Source organism: Mizuhopecten yessoensis, unplaced genomic scaffold (assembly GCF_002113885.1).
Source record: "Mizuhopecten yessoensis strain PY_sf001 unplaced genomic scaffold, ASM211388v2 scaffold4535, whole genome shotgun sequence".
Taxonomy (NCBI): domain Eukaryota; kingdom Metazoa; phylum Mollusca; class Bivalvia; order Pectinida; family Pectinidae; genus Mizuhopecten; species Mizuhopecten yessoensis.
Window position 1 is genome coordinate 1,584,083 of NW_018405595.1, and position 20,130 is coordinate 1,604,212.

General features: G+C 36.5%; 1 protein-coding gene across 1 annotated transcript in view; it reads left to right on the forward strand.

Moving 5' to 3' along the window:
* The window catches only part of LOC110449213, a 171,091-nt gene that overhangs the window by 134,577 nt on the left and 16,384 nt on the right, over nucleotides 1-20,130 (forward strand). Inside the window, exons 11-20 of the mRNA XM_021495917.1 lie at nucleotides 4,130-4,531; nucleotides 4,862-5,011; nucleotides 5,791-6,076; nucleotides 6,812-7,068; nucleotides 7,279-7,424; nucleotides 7,739-7,988; nucleotides 10,860-11,032; nucleotides 11,529-12,285; nucleotides 14,948-15,088; nucleotides 17,553-18,051. Coding sequence (XP_021351592.1) covers nucleotides 4,130-4,531; nucleotides 4,862-5,011; nucleotides 5,791-6,076; nucleotides 6,812-7,068; nucleotides 7,279-7,424; nucleotides 7,739-7,988; nucleotides 10,860-11,032; nucleotides 11,529-12,285; nucleotides 14,948-15,088; nucleotides 17,553-18,051 — 3,061 coding nt within the window. The remainder of the gene's footprint in view (nucleotides 1-4,129; nucleotides 4,532-4,861; nucleotides 5,012-5,790; nucleotides 6,077-6,811; nucleotides 7,069-7,278; nucleotides 7,425-7,738; nucleotides 7,989-10,859; nucleotides 11,033-11,528; nucleotides 12,286-14,947; nucleotides 15,089-17,552; nucleotides 18,052-20,130) is intronic.

Genomic DNA, 20,130 nt, shown 5'->3' on the forward strand with positions numbered 1-20,130 from the left:
ACTCTAGGCCTGGTATATTAATTACGTTTAGAGATCCTAGTAATGATTGAATACAAAGGATTCAATCTTTCAAACTCGTTTTAAAGAGTTCTTGTTTGTGTGTTTCCATGTCCAGATCAGTATTTGCAATAGATATTGACTTTAGTATACTTTAAGTCTGGAGGTCAATGCCCATGTGTTCATATAACTGAATTAAACTTGTACCTGTCTGATCCAAGTTAATCTAAATCAGATAAGAATTACCCATGTTTGCGGCAACTGTGAATCTGGTTAAGCTTTTAAAGATCATTCACAATGTATTACATGTGCCTCTGTTATATCCGTGGCATTATTTAATACTGTTGTAGTGTTAAATGTGTCATTTTGGTTAATAGAATTTCCATGTCGAAGTGATGCTTAAATGATTATTTGATCAGCTATCAGATGGGTATTTGATGACACTGAGTTTACTTGGTATCGATAGCTTTGAGCTTTTTATCTCCGTTTAACACCCTAGGCCTCAAATGGATTGAATTTCCACTTAATGATTTAGACATTGATGTCTCTAATGAAAATTTACCCTTGCATGTTAGTGTGTGTGTTTTCAGCATAAACAGCTAACAAGAATAACACCAGAGCTTGTATATATTCATGAAACCGTTCTCATGCTCAAACATGGATTCTGTGCTCAAACCAGCTTTCTTGTAACTCACTTAAATCAAGTAAAGCAATCAAAAAGTCAATTGTAAACATTGAAAACAGTATTTGGCTTGAAGTCTTTTCATTTTCATTTTTTTTCAAAATCATCGACAAAATAAGATATTTGAAATAATTTATAACCATAACAAGAAATTAGGCTTGAGCACAAAATCCATACTTGAGCATGAGAATGGTTTCATGAATACGGGCCCAGAGGTCTTGTTATATACCAGAAATACCAGATTTTTTCATGTTTTATTTTCAAAGTTTTCCAAAAACTTTCCATATAATATTGTGCTAATTTAATTGTAATGAACTGAAATCTGGTCTGTGTTTTTTACCAGAAAATAAGAATGAACATGGAGTGCACTTGAATGTATAGACTTGTCAATTGATTCTTATATGAAAGTTGAATGTATTAAACAAATGATACATGTACAGATGATCATTATAGACAGGTATCAAACAGTCTGATATCTTTATAGATGATCATTATAGACAGGTATCAAACAGACAGACCTTTACAGGTGATCATTATAGACAGGTGTCAAACAGACAGATACCTTTACAGGTGATCATTATAGACAGGTATCAAACAGTATGATACCTTTATAGATGATCATTATAAACAGGTGTCAACCAGACTGATACTTTTACAGGTGATCATTATAGACAGGTGTCAAACAGACAGATGCCTTTACAGGTTATCATTAAAGACAGGTGTCAAACAGACAGATACCTGTACAGATGATCATTATAGACAGGTATCAAACAGACATACCTTTACATGTGATCATTATAGACAGGTGTCAAACAGACTGATACTTTCACAGGTGATCATTATAGACAGGTGTCAAACAGACTTATACATTTACAGATGATCATTATAGACAGGTGTTAAACAGACAGATACTTTTACAGGTGACCATTATAGACAGGTATCAAACAGTCCGATACCTTTATAGATGATCATTATAGACAGGTGTCAAACAGACTGATACTTTTACAGGTGATCATTATAGACAGGTGTCAAACATACAGATGCCTTTACAGGTTATCATTAAAGACAGGGGTCAAACAGACAGATACCTGTACAGATGATCATTATAGACAGGTATCAAACAGACAGACCTTTACAGGTGATCATTATGGACAGGTGTCAAACCGACAGACCTTTACAGGTGATCATTATAGACAGGTGTCAAACATACAGATGCCTTTACAGGTTATCATTAAAGACAGGTGTCAAACAGACAGATACCTTTACAGGTGATCATTATAGACAGGTATCAAAGAGTCTGATACCTTTATAGATGATCATTATAGACAGGTGTCAAACAGACTGATACTTTCACAGGTGATCATTATAGACAGGTGTCAAACAGACTTATACATTTACAGATGATCATTATAGACAGGTGTTAAACAGACAGATACTTTTCCAGGTGACCATTATAGACAGGTATCAAACAGTCCGATACCTTTATAGATGATCATTATAGACAGGTGTCAAACAGACTGATACTTTTACAGGTGATCATTATAGACAGGTGTCGAACAGACAGATATCTTTACAGGTGATCATTATAGACAGGGGTCAAACAGACAGATGCCTTTACAGGTTATCATTAAAGACAGGTGTCAAACAGACAGATACCTTTACAGGTTACCATTATAGACAGGTGTCAAACAGACAGATACCTTTACAGGTTACCATTATAGACAGGTGTCAAACAGACAGATACCTTTACAGGTTATCATTATAGACAGGTGTCAAACAGACAGATACCTTTACAGGTTATCATTAAAGACAGGTGTCAAACAGACAGATACCTTTACAGGTTACCATTATAGACAGGTGTCAAACAGACAGATACCTTTACAGTGATCATTATAGACAGGTATCAAACAGTCTGATACCTTTATAGATGATCATTATAGACAGGTGTCAAACAGACTGATACTTTCACAGGTGATCATTATAGACAGGTGTCAAACAGACAGATATCTTTACAGGTGATCATTATAGACAGGTGTCAAACAGACTTATACATTTACAGATGATCATTATAGACAGGTGTTAAACAGACAGATACTTTTACAGGTGACCATTATAGACAGGTATCAAACAGTCTGATACCTTTATAGATGATCATTATAGACAGGTGTCAAACAGACAGATACCTTTACAGGTTATCATTATAGACAGGTGTCAAACAGACAGATACCTTTACAGGTTATTATTATAGACAGGTGTCAAACAGACAGATACCTTTACAGGTTATTATTATAGACAGGTGTCAAACAGACAGATACCTTTACAGGTTATCATTATAGACAGGTGTCAAACAGACAGATACCTTTACAGGTTATCATTATAGACAGGTGTCAAACAGACTGATACCTTTATAGATGATCATTATAGACAGGTATCAAACTGACATACCTTTACAGGTGATCATTATAGACAGGTGTCAAACAGACTGATACCTTTATAGATGATCATTATAGGCAGGTATCAAACAGACTGAGACTTTTACAGGTGATCATTATAGACAGGTGTCAAACAGTCTGATACCTTTACAGGTGATCATTATAGACAGGTATCTAACAGACTGATACTTTTACAGGTGATCATTATAGACAGGTGTCAAACCGACAGACCATTACAGGTGATCATTATAGACATGTATCAAACAGACTGAGACTTTTACAGGAGATCATTATAGACAGGGATCAAACAGACAGACCTTTACAGGTGATCATTATAGACAGGTGTCAAACCGACAGACCTTTACAGGTGATCATTATAGACAGGTATCAAACAGTCTGATACCTTTACAGGTGATCATTATAGACATGTATCAAACAGACTGATACCTTTACAGGTTATCATTATAGACATGTATCAAACAGACTGAGACCTTTACAGGTGATCATTATAGACAGGTATCAAACAGACTGATAAGTTTACATGTGATCATTATTGACAGGTGTCAAACAGACAGATACCTTTACAGGTGATCATTATAGACAGGTGTCAAACAGACAGACCTTTACAGGTGATCATTATAGACAGGTCAGACCTTTACAGGTGATTATTATAGACAGGTGTCAAACAGGTCGAGACCTTTACAGGTGATAATTATAGGCAGGTGTCAAACAGACTGAGACCTTTACAGGTGATAATTATAGACAGGTGTCAAACAGACCGAGACCTTTACAGGTGATAATTATAGACAGGTGTCAAACAGACTGAGACCTTTACAGGTGATAATTATAGACAGGTGTCAAACAGACCGAGACCTATTCATAATGCAAAGCTTGAAATCTTTGGATATTGATTCACTTAAATTAAGATTGTATATAGTTCGTTTATTTACATAATTGTTATAAGAAATTTCTTTGGATTCTTTAAATAGTTTTCAAGATTTTTCGTTTGTTTCTGTAGTTGCAGCAACTGGTTGTCGCTGGTGACATTCCATGTTCGAAGGAGGAGGCAGCCACCCTAGCTAGTATACAGTTACATATTGAGGAAGCCTGGCCAGAACATAACGTTCCAAACCATGCCAACACCAACCCCCCGGACCTCACCTTCCTCCAAGGGGGTAAACTTATTGACCATAAACTTTGGGCTAAGTCAACCGATCCACAGGAGAATCTTCGTAAACGAAAGGAACTGATACGAAACAATCGTGCCGGACGTATCACAAGTTCTCGTCGTAAAGGACGCTTGGTCCGTCAGTTGTCTTGTGTCAGTAGTAAAGACCTTGACATTGGCAGTGAAGTTGATCTCACCAAATTTCTTCCGCCAGATTTTAACTCTTCAAAGAAGATTCGCTGTATCATTCAAGTAAGGTTTTACCTTGCTCATTAGATTTAGACATGATCAGGACAGTCAAGCAGTATGTAATGTACTAAAGATACATAACTCTTCTTGCTCATTCAAAAATCATCACCTATCCATCACATTTCCTTTTATTGTCACAACAAATCGTTTTAGAGTCGAGCCTTTTTTGGGAAGCATCCATCAGTTCAGCGGTTTTAATCTGTCATGCTCTTTTTTGTTGGTTGATTATATTCTTGTTATTTTTTTAAAATAAAAAACGAATAAATTAATAATTTCATACAGTATCATGTAAATAGTTTAACAAAATAATATTTAATTATTATCTGATTTTAGGAAAAACAGAAGCAGCTATGGCACACCCCCTACTATGACAGTGAAATTAAGCTTAAACAGCAGTACATCAAGATCTGTAAGAACCTGCCATCATTTGGGTGTAAGCTCTACCAGGTGAAAGAACTCCTCCGGGGCAACACCCAGAAAAAGGTACTATACCACATCTGAATGGTATATGTGACAACTCTATCTTAAACTTACTCTATTGAAATGTACACCTGTACAGTGAGTGTAAACTGAAACTAGTGGTCCCTATTGGTTGAGCAGAGGGAGTGCTATACCACTTTGGGTGATCAGTTGATGTAATAGAAAAAACACTTGCCTTTCACCAAGGTGGCCGGGTACAATTCCCCGATTGAATGCGAAAAGGTATGGGGTCACCCGCCCAACCAAAAAGGTTTTCCCCACATTAAGACCCCCACATGCTAACATCCAGGTCTATGAGAGTGTTTAATATAAGCTGATACAACTTGTTTCAGAATTGTTGTAAAATAAATAAAGTTTATATTTGATATACCAGTTTCTGTAGAGTTATAGGTGACAAAGGGTAATTTCATCCTTCCTGCATGGAAAGACACCAGTGTTTTGCTGCATGCTGGTGCACATTTATACATTTGGGTAGGCTGAAGCAGTCTGGACATTGAAATATCTTTCTTGAGAACTTAATTTGATATTATCAAGATAGTTTGAAATTTTTTTATTTGTTACAAATAATGTAAATATGAGGATTCATATTTATTGTATGATGTAACAAGAAACATGTAAAATAATTTAAATCTAAAATTGATATTGCTAAGGCTTAAACAGAGTCATTCTGGAATAAAGTTGATATTTTACTTCACAAAAGAATAAAATCTAAATAAAAAAAAAGTAAGAAAATGGAAGAATATATTCACATATGGTTTGTTTTCATTGGTTTTAACCAACAGGCTGTTCGCCTACTAGGAATCGCTACAGACAAAATTGTTTTGTTGGACAACAAGACAAAGCTACTACTTAAAACACAGAGTATTCGAGACCTGGAGGAGTGGAACACAGGAAGTGGGAAATACCATGACGGCCTTGTCCTGGAGTTCCGTGGTACGAAACCATGGCACCTCTCCATGGCAACACTTGATAACCTGAAGTCTGTAACAGCAGTATTATGGGATTCCTTGGACATGGATGGAAGGTTCCTGAACAATGGAACTCTGCGACGAGATAGTTTTGAGTTTGGTATGAACCTCTAGAATTACCATTTTCTATCCCATGTTTGCCAACCTTTTTAATTTTTTGGGGGAAGAAACCACATGGCATAACCTTAAGTCCAAAATGTATAAAAAAAAATATATGATAAAATGATAACATAAACTATGCCATTGTTTAAGCTATTCATTGATGTGAGTTAAAGGATTTTGAGCAAAATGCAAGATTTAGGGAATTTTACCAATTTCAAAGGCCAAAAATGAGGTTAAAAATTATGAGTTTCCTGACAAATTAGAAAAAAATCAAACATTGTAAATGTGTATCAGATGTCAAGTTTTACATGTTTTTATGAAACTTTAAATTAGCACCTAACTGATTACATAATGTGATATGACTGAAAACAGTATAATCTGTTAACCTGTGTAAAGCACACATGAACTACTGTGGTGTTCAGTTTAGACAGGTTTTACTGTTACAGTTAATGTTCTGTCTTTGACCTCTGAATGACCTCATACTCTAACTAGAAGACATCTGGCTTTGGGTTAATTTCTTAGACTTGAATTGGAGTCACTAAAATAACTGTGAAAAAAAATCATAGATATGTTGACTATAGGAAAGTGTACACGACCATGGAAATTGTGAAGCTCCTGTACAGTCCAAACTATATGTGATAAACCAGTAACCTGCCATATAGCTCTCAACAGTATATCGTAACTAAGAATGCTGGCAAGAAACACTTTTATTAGCAAAATCATTTCTGCACAGATTTCCATAGAAAACCACCATTATTACGACCAGCTTTGGAGGGAGGTAGCAAGTACTCAGAAGAGCTGGAAAATCTTCAGAGGCTGTTACATTTCCCAGAAGAGGTTGCAATATTGCTGACAGACATGGAGCACAGCTTATTTAACGAGATACCTCCGTCCCACTACATACGACAAGTGACCACTGATCTGTCCAGGGGATCAACTGTCTATCGTAAGCTGTCCAGTGTTGAGGATCTTATACAGAGATTTAATGAGGTAAAATACAGAAACTTTCTTAATCCATCCTTTTTCTTTAAAGTCAACTTTTGTTCAAGTATTCAAGTTTATGAATATATGTATGACATTGTTATCCATCTTCCTAAAACTGTAACACATTTGTGAAGCATTTGATTTCAAAGTTTGAAAAACTGAATTAAATTTCTCATAAATGAGCAGCTGCATAATATGATATATAAACATTTGTAGGTGAGCTCCTGGGTAACACAGCTGATCATCACCCAGCCAACCCACGAGGACCGCAAGGCAATACTGTCATGTATCCTCCGCCTAGCCTTTTACTGCTGGTGTCTCGGAAACTTCAACACAACCATGGAGATTGTCGCCGGGCTTAAGTAGGTTGTGTAACATTAAATGTATAAGTTCTTAACTATCAGGTTTATTGTTTTATTGGAATGTTTTTTTATATAAAAATTTCATTAAAAATATATATGTATATGCTTCAAAATGAATGCTTACCGTAAGTGGAAGGGAGATAACACGATGCACACCAAACATGTGAAGGAATACTTGAGAGCAATGTTGATCCTTCGACAGGAATTTCTTCAGTACATTTCTATCATATAGAGACGAAATTAAAACTTATGTTTTATTGTTTAATTATTTTTAGAAGAAAGAAATATATACAAAAACTTATTTCACATTCTAGGTCTGAGAAGCTTAAACCATTCTGGCTATCTCTGTGTGACGAAGACTTATCTACCCTTCATATGCTTTCCAACTTCCTATTGTCACGTGAACTGACCCAGGAGTATCGGGAAGCAGTGGGACGTGGCCTTGACATTCCAACTTGTAAGGTTGTGCCGTTTTTCGGAGGATTTCTCCGAGAGCTCCGTGCACTTTTCATCAACGTTCCAAGTATCATTGTTCTACCGTCAAAGGAAAACCAGTCACTGGAGGTACTTGTATTTCTACAGAATTTGTGTATAACATACTGTATTTAAAAGTTGAGAGACTATGCCCATTATGAAGCCCATGGAGACAGGCTTAAACAGATATATCTTGAAAAATCCATTCCTATTCAATGTATATTTATTATGTCAAATTAAGGAAAATACCTGGCACTCTAGGTCTTAGCACCATCAGCACCTGAATTGCCTCAGGCCCCTTGACTTCTCATGGGTAAACGGAAAAAAATCCACCTTTATGATAATCCCACCTCCCCAACATGTCCTTTCACTTTTACAAATAAATCAAATACTCACAATTATTAGCTCACCTGGTCCGAAGGACCAAGGTGAGCTTATGCCATACCGTGGCGAACGTGGCGTCCGTCCGTCCGTCCGTCCGTCCGTCCGTCAACAATTTCTTTAAACGACCTCTCCTTCTTAACCACTGATTGGAATTTAACTAAATTTGACTTGAAGCATCCCTAGGTGGTAGAGATTCAAAATTGTACAGATGGTGGGGTTGACCCCCCAGGGGGCTGAGGGGTGGGGCCAAAGGGGTCAATTTGGCTATATTGCTATAAACAACTTCTTCTGTAGAACTGTGCAATGGATATCAATCATATTTTAGTGGGAGCATCCCTAGGTAGTGGGGATTTAAAATTGTACAAATGGTGGGGCTGACCCCCAGGGGGCTGAGAGGCGGGGCCAAAAGGGGTCAATTTGGCTATATTGCTTTAAGCGACTTCTCCTTCTCCTCTGAAACTTAAAGATGGATATCAACCATATTTACTTGAAGCATCCCTAGGTAATGGGAATTCAAAATTATACAAATGATGGGTCTGACTCCCCAGGGGGCTGAGGAGCGGGGCCAAAAGTTTATTTGGCTATATTGCTTTAAGCGACTTCTTCTCTACAACTAAAAGATGGACATCAACCATATTTGACTGGAAACATCCCTAGATAATGAGATAATGGGGATTCAAAATTGTACAAATGATGGGGCTTACTCCCCAGGGTGCTAAGGGGCGGGGCCAAAAGGGGGCAATTTGGCTTAGAACTATACACTGGATATCAATCAAGTTTGGTCAGAAACATTCATGAAAGGCAGGGATCCAAAATTATACAAATGGTGGGGCTGACCCCCCCCCCCCCCCCCCCCCCCAGGGGGCTGAGGGGCGGGGTCAAAAAGGGTGATTTGGCTATATTGCTATAAATGACTCCTTCTGTAGACCTAAGCACTGGATATCAATCATATTTGGTTGGAAGCATTCTTGGGAGCCAGGGATTCAAATTGTACAAGTAGTGGGGCTGACCCCTTGGCTAAAGGGTGGGGCCAAAAATAGTTTATTGCTTGGAAATGGTTGAGATCCCCACCCTATAACCATATATACAATTGCTGAGAATGAAGAGAAGAATGCACATAATATTGTTTCCAGCATTGCCCAGGGGTTTTGCCCCCCCCCCTGGAGACATAGTCCCAGGGTCATAACTTTGAAACAGTTGAGATCCCCACCCCAAAACTATATATACAAATGCTGGGCATAAAGAGCCGAATGCAGTCATGAGATTAGAATTGACCCTGGGGTCTGGCCACAATCCTAGGGACCTACAATGTAGTTTCTGAGTCACACCTTGGTAACAGTTGAGGTTCCCACCCCATAACCATACATAAAATTGCTGGGCATGAAAAATCTAATAAAGATAGGATACAAGGATTGTCCTTGCATGTGGTCTGACCCATTCATTTGGATCTTATTTGGAGAATATTTTGCCATGATTACTTTGATATCCAGGTGAGCGATACAGGCCCTCTGGGCCTCTTGTTATGAATAGAGGTTGTTATGTTGTGAAATATCTTCTTAAGCCTCCTGGGACATTTAGTAGAACAAATATGGTAATTTGATCAGATGTATTGTTGACAATTATTGTCATAATTAAATACTTTGGCAAAAACTTGACAATTTAATTCCAGATTCCAACATGTCAAGTGAACTGCCATCCATATCATTTCTACAAATCTGTCTCTAATTAGAACTGGAGAAATATACCAATTGAGTGTGTATTGTATCACATTGGGATGTTATTCCTCATCACGTTCCTACAATTCGAAGTCGCAGTCAGAGCGCGGTGTCATCACTGACATCTGATATTGTTGGTATGTCTGTGACATTTATAAGTAGACACGAAAGGAAATGAATGTGTAAAACTTTTATAACAACTTCCTGTTATGAGAGATCAAGCACATGTCTGAAACATATTCTTTATCAAGGTTCCTTTGTTTAAAAAATAAGGCTATTAATTGATGAACTATTTATTTGAACAGCTTATTTTAAAAATAAACTAAAGAATCTTTTTTTTCATAATTTCTAAATTTTTCCAAATTATCTAAAACATCTGCTAACTTCACAGGCTGATCAGTTTGAAAGCTGAAACCAAACATCTGTAACATTAAGGGCGTACATCAGCATATCCTGATCTGTTGGAGTGGGGATAGAAATACTAAATATTTAAGCTCAAGGTCTCTTTTTGATTCTTAAATTGTTATATATGAATGTTGGACTACACAGAGATGCACTGGTGTGTTGGTAAGTCACTAGACTGTACACTGATACTGCAATGTACTGTAATAACTCTATAATACTACCACATCATTTTCCCCCATTTAGCACATGGTCATAAGGAATGATGTAACGTATTCATGATAGAAGCCTTTGATTTTTCCAGTCTGAATATCCATTATATGTGGAATCGTGTATATACTCAGTTGAACACATGCTAAGTAAACTTTGTGTATGATTCGTTTTATTATGTGATAACCTGATATTGAAAAGATGAGAATTGAAGTTAGAAGAACTAACATATTTATTTTGAATATTTCAGTTTATTTCGGATTTTAATGGAGAAGATCGTTTCATGACGAGGATTGGTGTTGGTGGTCTTATCAACATGGACAAGCTACAACAGACACATACGATCCTCAACGACATTAGTCTCTTCCACCACCACGGCAAGGGACAGGAAACCGCCCAGAGAGAGGAGGAGGAGGTCAAAAGGTCAGGGCACTTACTCTTATTAAAAGTTCTGTCAATATAAGGTAACTGTGTTTTCATCGCTTAAACTGGCAGTGAGCAATTTTCATTTTTGTACTTATTACTATGACACATTTGATGAGTTCAAATGCTCTTTGGCTGTATGTGGTGGCCAAGTGTGTAAGGCGTGTGACATTCTGCTACCACTAGCTCTCCCCCACTGGATTGCAGGTGCAAGGCCTATGTGAGACAGTCCCCAGGTACTGGCCACAGATCAGTGTTTTTTCTCCTGGAACTCTGGCTTTCCTCCACCACCAAAACCTGGCACGTCCTTAAATGACCATATATATATATAGCTGTTAATAAGACCTAACACAAACAAACCAAACCAAACGTTGAAGCACAGTCAAGAAACAATAAATATATTTACTAAAACTATTAGTAATATTTGTAGTTAAATGTAACCAACATCACATTTTCTGTCACATTGTCTTTTATGTATTTTTTTTATCTATTACAGCAAGGAAGAGTTTGTTGTTGAAGAAGTTGAGAACGAGGAAAATGACTGCGAGAGTGATTATGACCTTGACCTTGATTCCTACCAGCCAGTTCAGCCAATCATGAATGATCATGAAGTTGTTGTCATAACATCCAAATTGGCTGGCCTTAGTCACCACTGGTTACAATGTATGCACCACGGCAGCACTGTTATTCACATTGAAGACGACAGTTGTCGAACATACGTGTGTTACCTCAAACTTGAACTGGACAACACGACACTAACGTGGCGAAAACCATCCTGGAGCTCACTTATGCCAGGAAATACATCCTACCCAGATTACATGCTGAAGGGGGAATCAGATTCCAGCTCCACTCAAGCATTAAGTATTCGCTATACTGGTGGGGAAGATGTTTATGACACGCTGGAGGAAGGTTTTGTAGATCTCAAACTGGTTAAAGAAATCTCCCATGGAAACGAGGAATCCCTAGATTTGAATCTAGTTGGAAAACGTCACAGTATGGATGACTTAGAAGCAAAAGTGAATAGTATCTGTATTCTGTATGGTTCGGGACATTTAGAAAACAAGCGATTATGGTTTGTTGCGCCGAAAAACGTGTGTAAGATCTGGTTGCTAGGGTTGCAGAGACTTATTAAGGCGGCTCACAAGCTGCGACGTCAAACGGACAAAAGGATACAACTTCTGAAGAACCAATATCTACAACTGTATTACGACAATGAGAAGTGTGTGGGCCCTAGTCCTGCTGAAGCTATCAAGGTAGATATATATAACAACTGGAATTATTGTCTCTAATCATCCCTTTTAATCTTCACCCTTTTTGTAGCTCACCTGCCTGAATGGACTGTAAATTTGTTTAAAGAAATAACTATACTATCTATCAATGCAAGGTTACATGAGTAAACTGTGTGGAAATGTTAAAGCAACTTCTTCTGAAGAACTAGAGTTACAATATTCATCGTTTAGCTTATGGCTGGCATTTTTTAAAGGAATAAACATGACCCACTTTCAATGTCAGAGGATTCAAATCAGTTCACATCAGACAACTTCTTCTAAATAAGATATAAAAAAGTGAATCAATTCCATTGAAATGTGATGTGAGATTGCATGAATAGACAGGAAGTGTGATTGTAAAAAATTTGGATCAAGAATGGGGCTCAAAAACTAAACAGCAATAGTTTGAGAAATCCTATGGTGATGATACATATTCTCTTTAGAGGGCGCAAGATTGTTTTTCAAAACTTTGAATGTCATTCTGGTCAGTTCCTCAAGTTTGTTCAAATTGTTCTTTAGTCAGGTGACTGTTGAGGTCCATGGGACTCTTTTTTATTTTAATTCAAATAAAATTTATTCTAAAATTTTAAATAAAATGTCAAATGGTAAAATGTTGTGTTCAACTGAATAATGTATAAAAAATATTATAATACAAAAACTGTTCCGACATTTTGAGAAAGTTTTGCTAAAACATTATAATATGAACAGCTGATTTGTTAGTTAACTGAATCAGAGTAATTTGTTAAGAGACTAAAATGGGATATTTGTTTTGTGGAAAATAGGTAAAATGAAATATTTATGGCTTTATTTTAAAAATCTGGTGAACTCGTATGACTTTTTATAAAAAAAAACATCAGGAATTTTATTTAACAGAAGGATTATTAACATCATAATGGACATATACATGTATATATAACGGATTGTTTTTTTCTGACTACTAAGAGTGCTCAACCTAATGACAGTCATCTCATTGAACACCATTGTACATTAAATCAAAATTTTACAGTGTATTAAAAAACATTTTTTCTATTGTTTTTTCCAATGTTTTTTTTCAATTTGAACTCAAAGTTCCTGTTTTTTTGTGCCTGATCTACATTGAATTCAAAGGTCTGGTTGTTGATGCCTCTACCATGAATTCAAAGTTCTAGTTGTTGTTGCCTCTACCTTGAATTCAAAGTTCTGGTTGTTGGTGCCTCTACCATGAATTCAAGGTTCTAGTTGTTGGTGCCTATACCATGAATTCAAAGTTCCCGGTTGTTGGTGCCTTTACCATAAATTCAAGGTTCTAGTTGTTGTTGCCTCTACCGTGAATTCAAAGTTCTGGTTGTTGTTGCCTCTACCTTGAATTCAAAGTTTTAGTTGTTGGGGCCTCTACCATGATTTCAAAGATTCTGGTTATTGGGGCCTTCACCATTTATACTTGAGGACTAAATTCCAGTTATCAATGGTTCCTGCTCAGAACCTTGTAAAGCTGCATCATATCACCCTTCCAGGTTCTGCTGATGTTGTCATGTTTGTACCTCGTGATCAGACACTATAGCTACATGTACTTCAGGTCTGGTTAGCTTATCTGTAAAATAATGCCAATATTTAATCTAAATTTTCTCATTTTTCAAATATTTTTAATTATTTAGCTATAATTGGATGGATTTGTATAGTGTATGTTGAAAAACAATTTTGAAATTACATTGTAAGAAAAGTTAACAAATTAAAGCCTCAAGCAACCAAATTCCAATTTGTTCTGGAACTTGAGACTAACAAGCCAATGAATTTTTAGTAGAAGACCAGGCAGAGATGCCCTACATGACCTAATGAAGTGTTGTGTTGCGTTTTATGGGACAAATGATGCCATAGAAATAGACAATTCTTGGTTTTATCACATATTAATCTGGAAGTAGAACAAAAAATGGTCTGAAAGTCGAACAAGTAAAACGCTGTGTTCTGAAATCTGGATGAAGATGCAAGAAAACTTTGATTGAAAAATAAAATTGTAAGGATTTAGTTTTGACAAAATGAATCATTGTATTATTTAACAAGGTTACCGCGAGCGGTATATAATACGCCCATCACACATTGAATGAGCAGTTGTTTGTATAATTGAAATATATGAAGTATTTGTGAGTAATTGATATTAAAAGAGAAATCATTCAACATAACTGGTAGATCAATGAGTGCAATACAACATCATGGAACGCATGCATCGCATTAATGAAACCAAGGGGAATAACTCCAATAACTACGGTCGGATAATGGCGGTTATCGAACTTGTCCGAGGTTTCATGGTAATTAACCTTGTTGTGAAGTTTGAAGTTAATCCGTTAATAATTACTCGAGATATCGAGCGGACACTGTTTCGGCAAGTCCATAAAGGGGCATAACTCCACAAATTATGGTCGGATAATGGCGGTTATCGAACTTGTTTAAGCTTTCATAGTAATTAACCTTGTTGTGAAGTTTGAAGTTAATCCTTTAATAATTACTCGAGATATCGAGCGGACATCGTTCGCATGCCCACCCGCCAGCCCGACCGCCCGCCCACTCACGTGATAACATAATACGTCCCCGTCTTCGACGGGCGTATAAAAAGTATGATTTAATAAATGGAGTCTTTTTTCTTTATTAATTGAAAAAAACAAAACTTTTGCAGGTGTTTGGAGGACGTCGATGGCATGTGGAACGACAGCTGATGGGCACACAAGATGTTCCTACCTCGTTTAAGCGTACTGGCAGCTTCGTCACCTCAAAGATCTTTAACAAGAAGTCTTCCACAGGATTTTCAAATTCCAAGGTATTTTCATTGAGAATATTTTTCAAAGAAACAGTATTAAATGCTGCAAAAAATCCCACTGACACTTTCATAATATCAGTATATTTTTTTCTGAGGCTATTCTTCTGGGAAACTCGATTGGGGCTATTCTTTTGAGAAACTATTTTTCTTTGGGGCTATTCTTTTGAGAAGCTATTTTTCTCTTGGGCTATTCTTCTGAGAAACTATTTTTCTCTGGGGCTATTCCTCTGTCATTGAAACAGTTTTTATTGCTTGAACTTTTTTCTTAGTTCGACTTATAACATTATATCGAACCAAAGATTTGTCTGCATATATTGTCAAGAAATAAAAAAAAAAAAAAATCTTTGCAACTAACTTTTTATTGAAAATATTGTTTACTTAATATTTTCATTATAAAGAAATTTCCATTGAAAAGTAATGTGACAAACTTATTTTACTTAAAGATATATGTACAACAAACTAAGGGGATACATGTAGTTAACTCCTTCACCCCTGAAGTTTCATGATGAAGTAGTCCATCCTTTAAATTGGAAGAGTTCAAAAGTGTTTTCAGGGTTGAATGAGTTAAACATCAGACCATTGTATAGTAAATGTGTGCCATTTAGGGAATTTCCCATAGGCTCAACTGGTGGACAGGTAGGCTTGGAAGCTATAGGCCTGGTTTCCGCGGGAAGGACATACTAAACCTCAACAAGCAAGCCTGTAACCACAAAAACCTGAATGGTATAGCAATAAAAAAAAATGTGCTGCTATAGAGACTGAAAAAACTTTATCAAGAACAAAGGTAGTCAGACCACAACACCTTACTTACACACATGAAGACTAACCATTGTTTGGTTATTGCTAAAGAGTAGATAAAAGAATATTATAAAAGCGGTTAGGAGATAAGCACAAGATGAGTTCTGTCAAGGAAAAGATTGCGGATTGAAATATTTTATATTGGAATAAAATTATTACCTCTAGTATAAAAATCTACTCATGGTGAATATATGGAAACTATTTCTGAAATGAAACAGTTATTTCAGCATAATACATCTGTCCATTTGTTGTCGACGTTTTACTTTAAACAACTTCTGAAAAACCAAGAGGCTTAAGGGTGATGATATTTGGCCAGCAACATGCTGGAATGAAGGATCTTCGCCAATATTCAAGGTCACAGAGGTCAAATATATTGAAATCTTTGAACAACTTCTTCTGCATAACCAAAACATCCAGGGTGGCAATATTTGGCCAGCAGCATGCTGGAGTGGATGGCTACCAATTTTTGTTTGTGCAAATGAATTACCTGTGCCCATATTCAAAGTCACATGGGTCAATTGCCTTAAATGACTTTTAACCAAGTTCTCCTGAATAACCAAAATGTAACGGGTGGTGATATGTGAATGGTAGCGTACTCAGATGTAGACATAGATATGTAAACATATTATTATCAATTGACAAATTTTCAAAGTCACATCTGGTCAATCGTGTATGAACCTTTAAAAGCCGTCTTCTCAATAAACAAATGATCTTATAGGGTGGTGGTATTTTGCAATTTGAATTCTTAGATGAATTAGGGCTATAAAGAATGTTCAACTTAATCGTCTTGCTTGACTTTAAAGCTTTCAAGGTCACAGGGGTCAAACGTGTTTAAATCTTTTAATACATTCTTTTTGAATGACTTTGAGTCAGTCAGATACTAATATTTTGCCTGTAGCTTTATTCTAGTCCACTCTTAAGGTTAAAAGTGTGAGATTAAAATCAGGTGAACGATGCAGGTCCATTGGGCCACTTGTTATGTTTTTGTCAATGGAGATGTTAATCACCTGAGTCAATACATGTAACTAGGTGGTTGCTAAGGAAATATGAAAACACAGAACCAAACATGAGATAAATGCTGATATGCTTTACTGCATACCACAGACTTTCCATACATATTATATGCAAATAAATCTTTGTTATTTCAGTAACATGTTTATTGTAAAAGATGAAAATGACAGCAAAATCCAAAACTATGATATTTTCGTATGTCTTTTGCACATTTCCTGTTACTTTGTCCATATATGTATCAAAAGGATACATATTTGGTACTGAAGCACAAGAAGTGTTGAAATCTGTCCTAACCCTAGAATCAGGTGATTAGTTACCAGTACAGTGACATTGTAAGGCTTTACACAGCAGACAAACAACATCATACAGTAATCAATTGCAAGTGAGGCTGCGTCACACAGGTGTGAGAGAGAATCCAGTTCATGGCATTAGGGAGATTGAAAAAAACGTTCTCTTTTAAAATTGTTCTCTTTTAATCAGACACACTGTGGGAGTTACCTTCTACAGAAATGTAAGTTTATCATATGTCACAAATTATGGTGTTATGATTTATTGTAATTTGTGTTTCTGTTTAAACATTGTTAAAAAATTACCTTTACAGAACAATTCTAAGTTCAATATATTTTCTAAGGATTTTAAAATTGTTTAACTACAGGAGTCAAGTCCTCGCGGATCAGGATCTATAGTGCCCAATATGTCTTCTTCAGACTTACAGAAGATGTCATCGCAAAAAGGACACAGGACACCGAGTCCACTTCGTAAGAACAAGCTATCTGATCTCAGCAAATCTTCTGTGCCATGTTCAAGTGACCCTAACTTACATCAGAATCAGACAACTCAAAAACCAAACGGAAGTCCAAGGCTTGGTTTCCGACCTAGAAGCATGACATTCAGTTTTACTAACCGTTATCGGTCAAAGCGTCGTCGTATGTCGCTGGGTATGCGTTCCACGGACAATAAAATGACTCCAATTACTGACTCCTCCCAACTTACATTCCTGGACTTTGTAGACTTGTTTAAGTCCTTTAGTCTGCGATGTAGGCGAGACCTGAAGGACCTGTATGAACAATTGGCGCTGACGATGAAACCAACGCCGGGAAAAGACATTCCAACAGCTCTCAGGACACATTGTAATTCAGCCAGTACGGACACATGTAAGTGTTACTAGTTTTGTTTTGTATTATCATTTCTGGTTATTTTAGCTTCGTATAGACATTGAGTTCATAATTTTGTCGAATGTTGTGAAATATATTTATAATGCCTCCTTAATGTATGGTCAAAGTTGCTGTTACTGCATGAAGATATACAGTTTTGGATGAAAGTTTATTCAGTATACACATAATACCACAAACTTATTTCTGTTTCACATTTGTGGATCCAAATTTCAGGGTGTTGTTTAATTCCTATAGATTGTCATGCAGCTCTCTACTGGCTTAATTTGGCTTACCTAGGCTGAAATACATATTGAGCTTGATAACTTACAAAATTATTCCATGGTGCAGCATCCACTTTTTCTTTTAAAATATATCTTTAAAAATAATTAAATATCCAAATAATTTTGACTATGGTATGAATGATCTCTGAGCCAATCTTTTATATAGTTCAAGATTACCAGGGAAGCAATTCATTTATAAAAGAGGAGATGGAATTATCTAGAAAACCAAAGTCTTGTTTTGCACCTCTTTTGCCTCAGTGCAACAATGCTGCTATAACATAATTTTAGCAGGAATGTTTGTTTAATCCTAACCTTTGGTGGGTTTGACCAGTATGGTTACAGACAGATTCAGGCCAGCTTGAACAATGTGTTAAACATTTCAGGCATAATAACCAGGAACAACGCCTTAGATCTGACAAAGGATAGTCAACAGCGACGGAAGATCTGTGACGCCATTGCTGTTGCAAGTATTGTGGCAAATTGTGCCGGAGTAGACACGTCACAGAACAGATGTATCGGTTTGAAGGAGTTCCGAGAATTCCTTGGTGATCACCAGGAGGAATACCTGGATGACGAGGAAATCATTGATCTCATACAGGTATTGATTGATTAATCAATTTATGTAAGCCTTTTGTAATAATCATGGGAGACAACTCTGACAGATTAAGTCAATTATAACTTGCAATATTGTTTGAATCATTGTTTTGTTATTTTTCCAGCGCCATGAACCAGATAGATTTCTACGAGAAACATGTTGTCTGTCTTTCGAAGGATTTGCTCGATACCTGATGGATAAGGACAACTACGCTTACCTACACGAAAAAACCAAGCACAATGATGAGGTAGAGCTTTATCATGTACAATGTTTATCTATCGGGGATTCATCATTTATGATTGTGATGTCTGTGAAACAAACCCATATACATTTGAAAAGTGGCCCAGTTTTCCCTGATTTGTCAAGATAAACCATTTGCTTCTTTTTTAAGAATTGTTTTGATATTATTTCTTTTAATTTTTATTATTATATTTGAGTTAGATCAGACAATTTTTTAAATAATTCTTCAATTTTTTTATTATCAATTATGACCCATGGTCTTTTCCCCCAATGACCCGAATCATTAATCTATATATTGTATACAGTGCTGAAATTTTCTCTACTGCCAATTATAGCCATTTTCCATTATTTTTTTGTACCTTATTTAAATACCCTGATAAACACCACCAGTCCTCCAATAAGTATTTGCCCTTCCCTTCTTACTTATATGAAAATAATGTTGAACCTCCCATGTCCATCCCAACTACAAATGTACAGAACCAGCTATAATGTCAGGAATGGGTTTTAATTGTTTTCCAGTTGCAGTGTTGTGGATCTTAATTGTAAAAAATAAACTGTAATAAATAACTGAATTAACTTCTATAGAACTAAAGGATTATTAATTTTCTTAATATAATCAAAAAAATGAAAAAATAAATCCCCATTACTGCATTTGACTTGTGTATCTGTTGTACAGGATATGGATCACCCTCTGTCCCATTACTATATAGCATCCTCCCACAACACTTACCTCACAGGCCACCAGCTGACAGGGGAGTCCTCAGTCGGTCTCTACAGCCAGGTATTTATACCTCAATATCTCATTACTATATAGCATCCTCCCACAACACTTACCCCACAGGCCACCAGCTGACAGGGGAGTCCTCAGTCGGCCTCTACAGCCAGGGATGTATACCTCAATATCTCATCACTATATATATATAGTGTCCTCCCACAACTCTTACCTCACAGGCCACCAGCTGA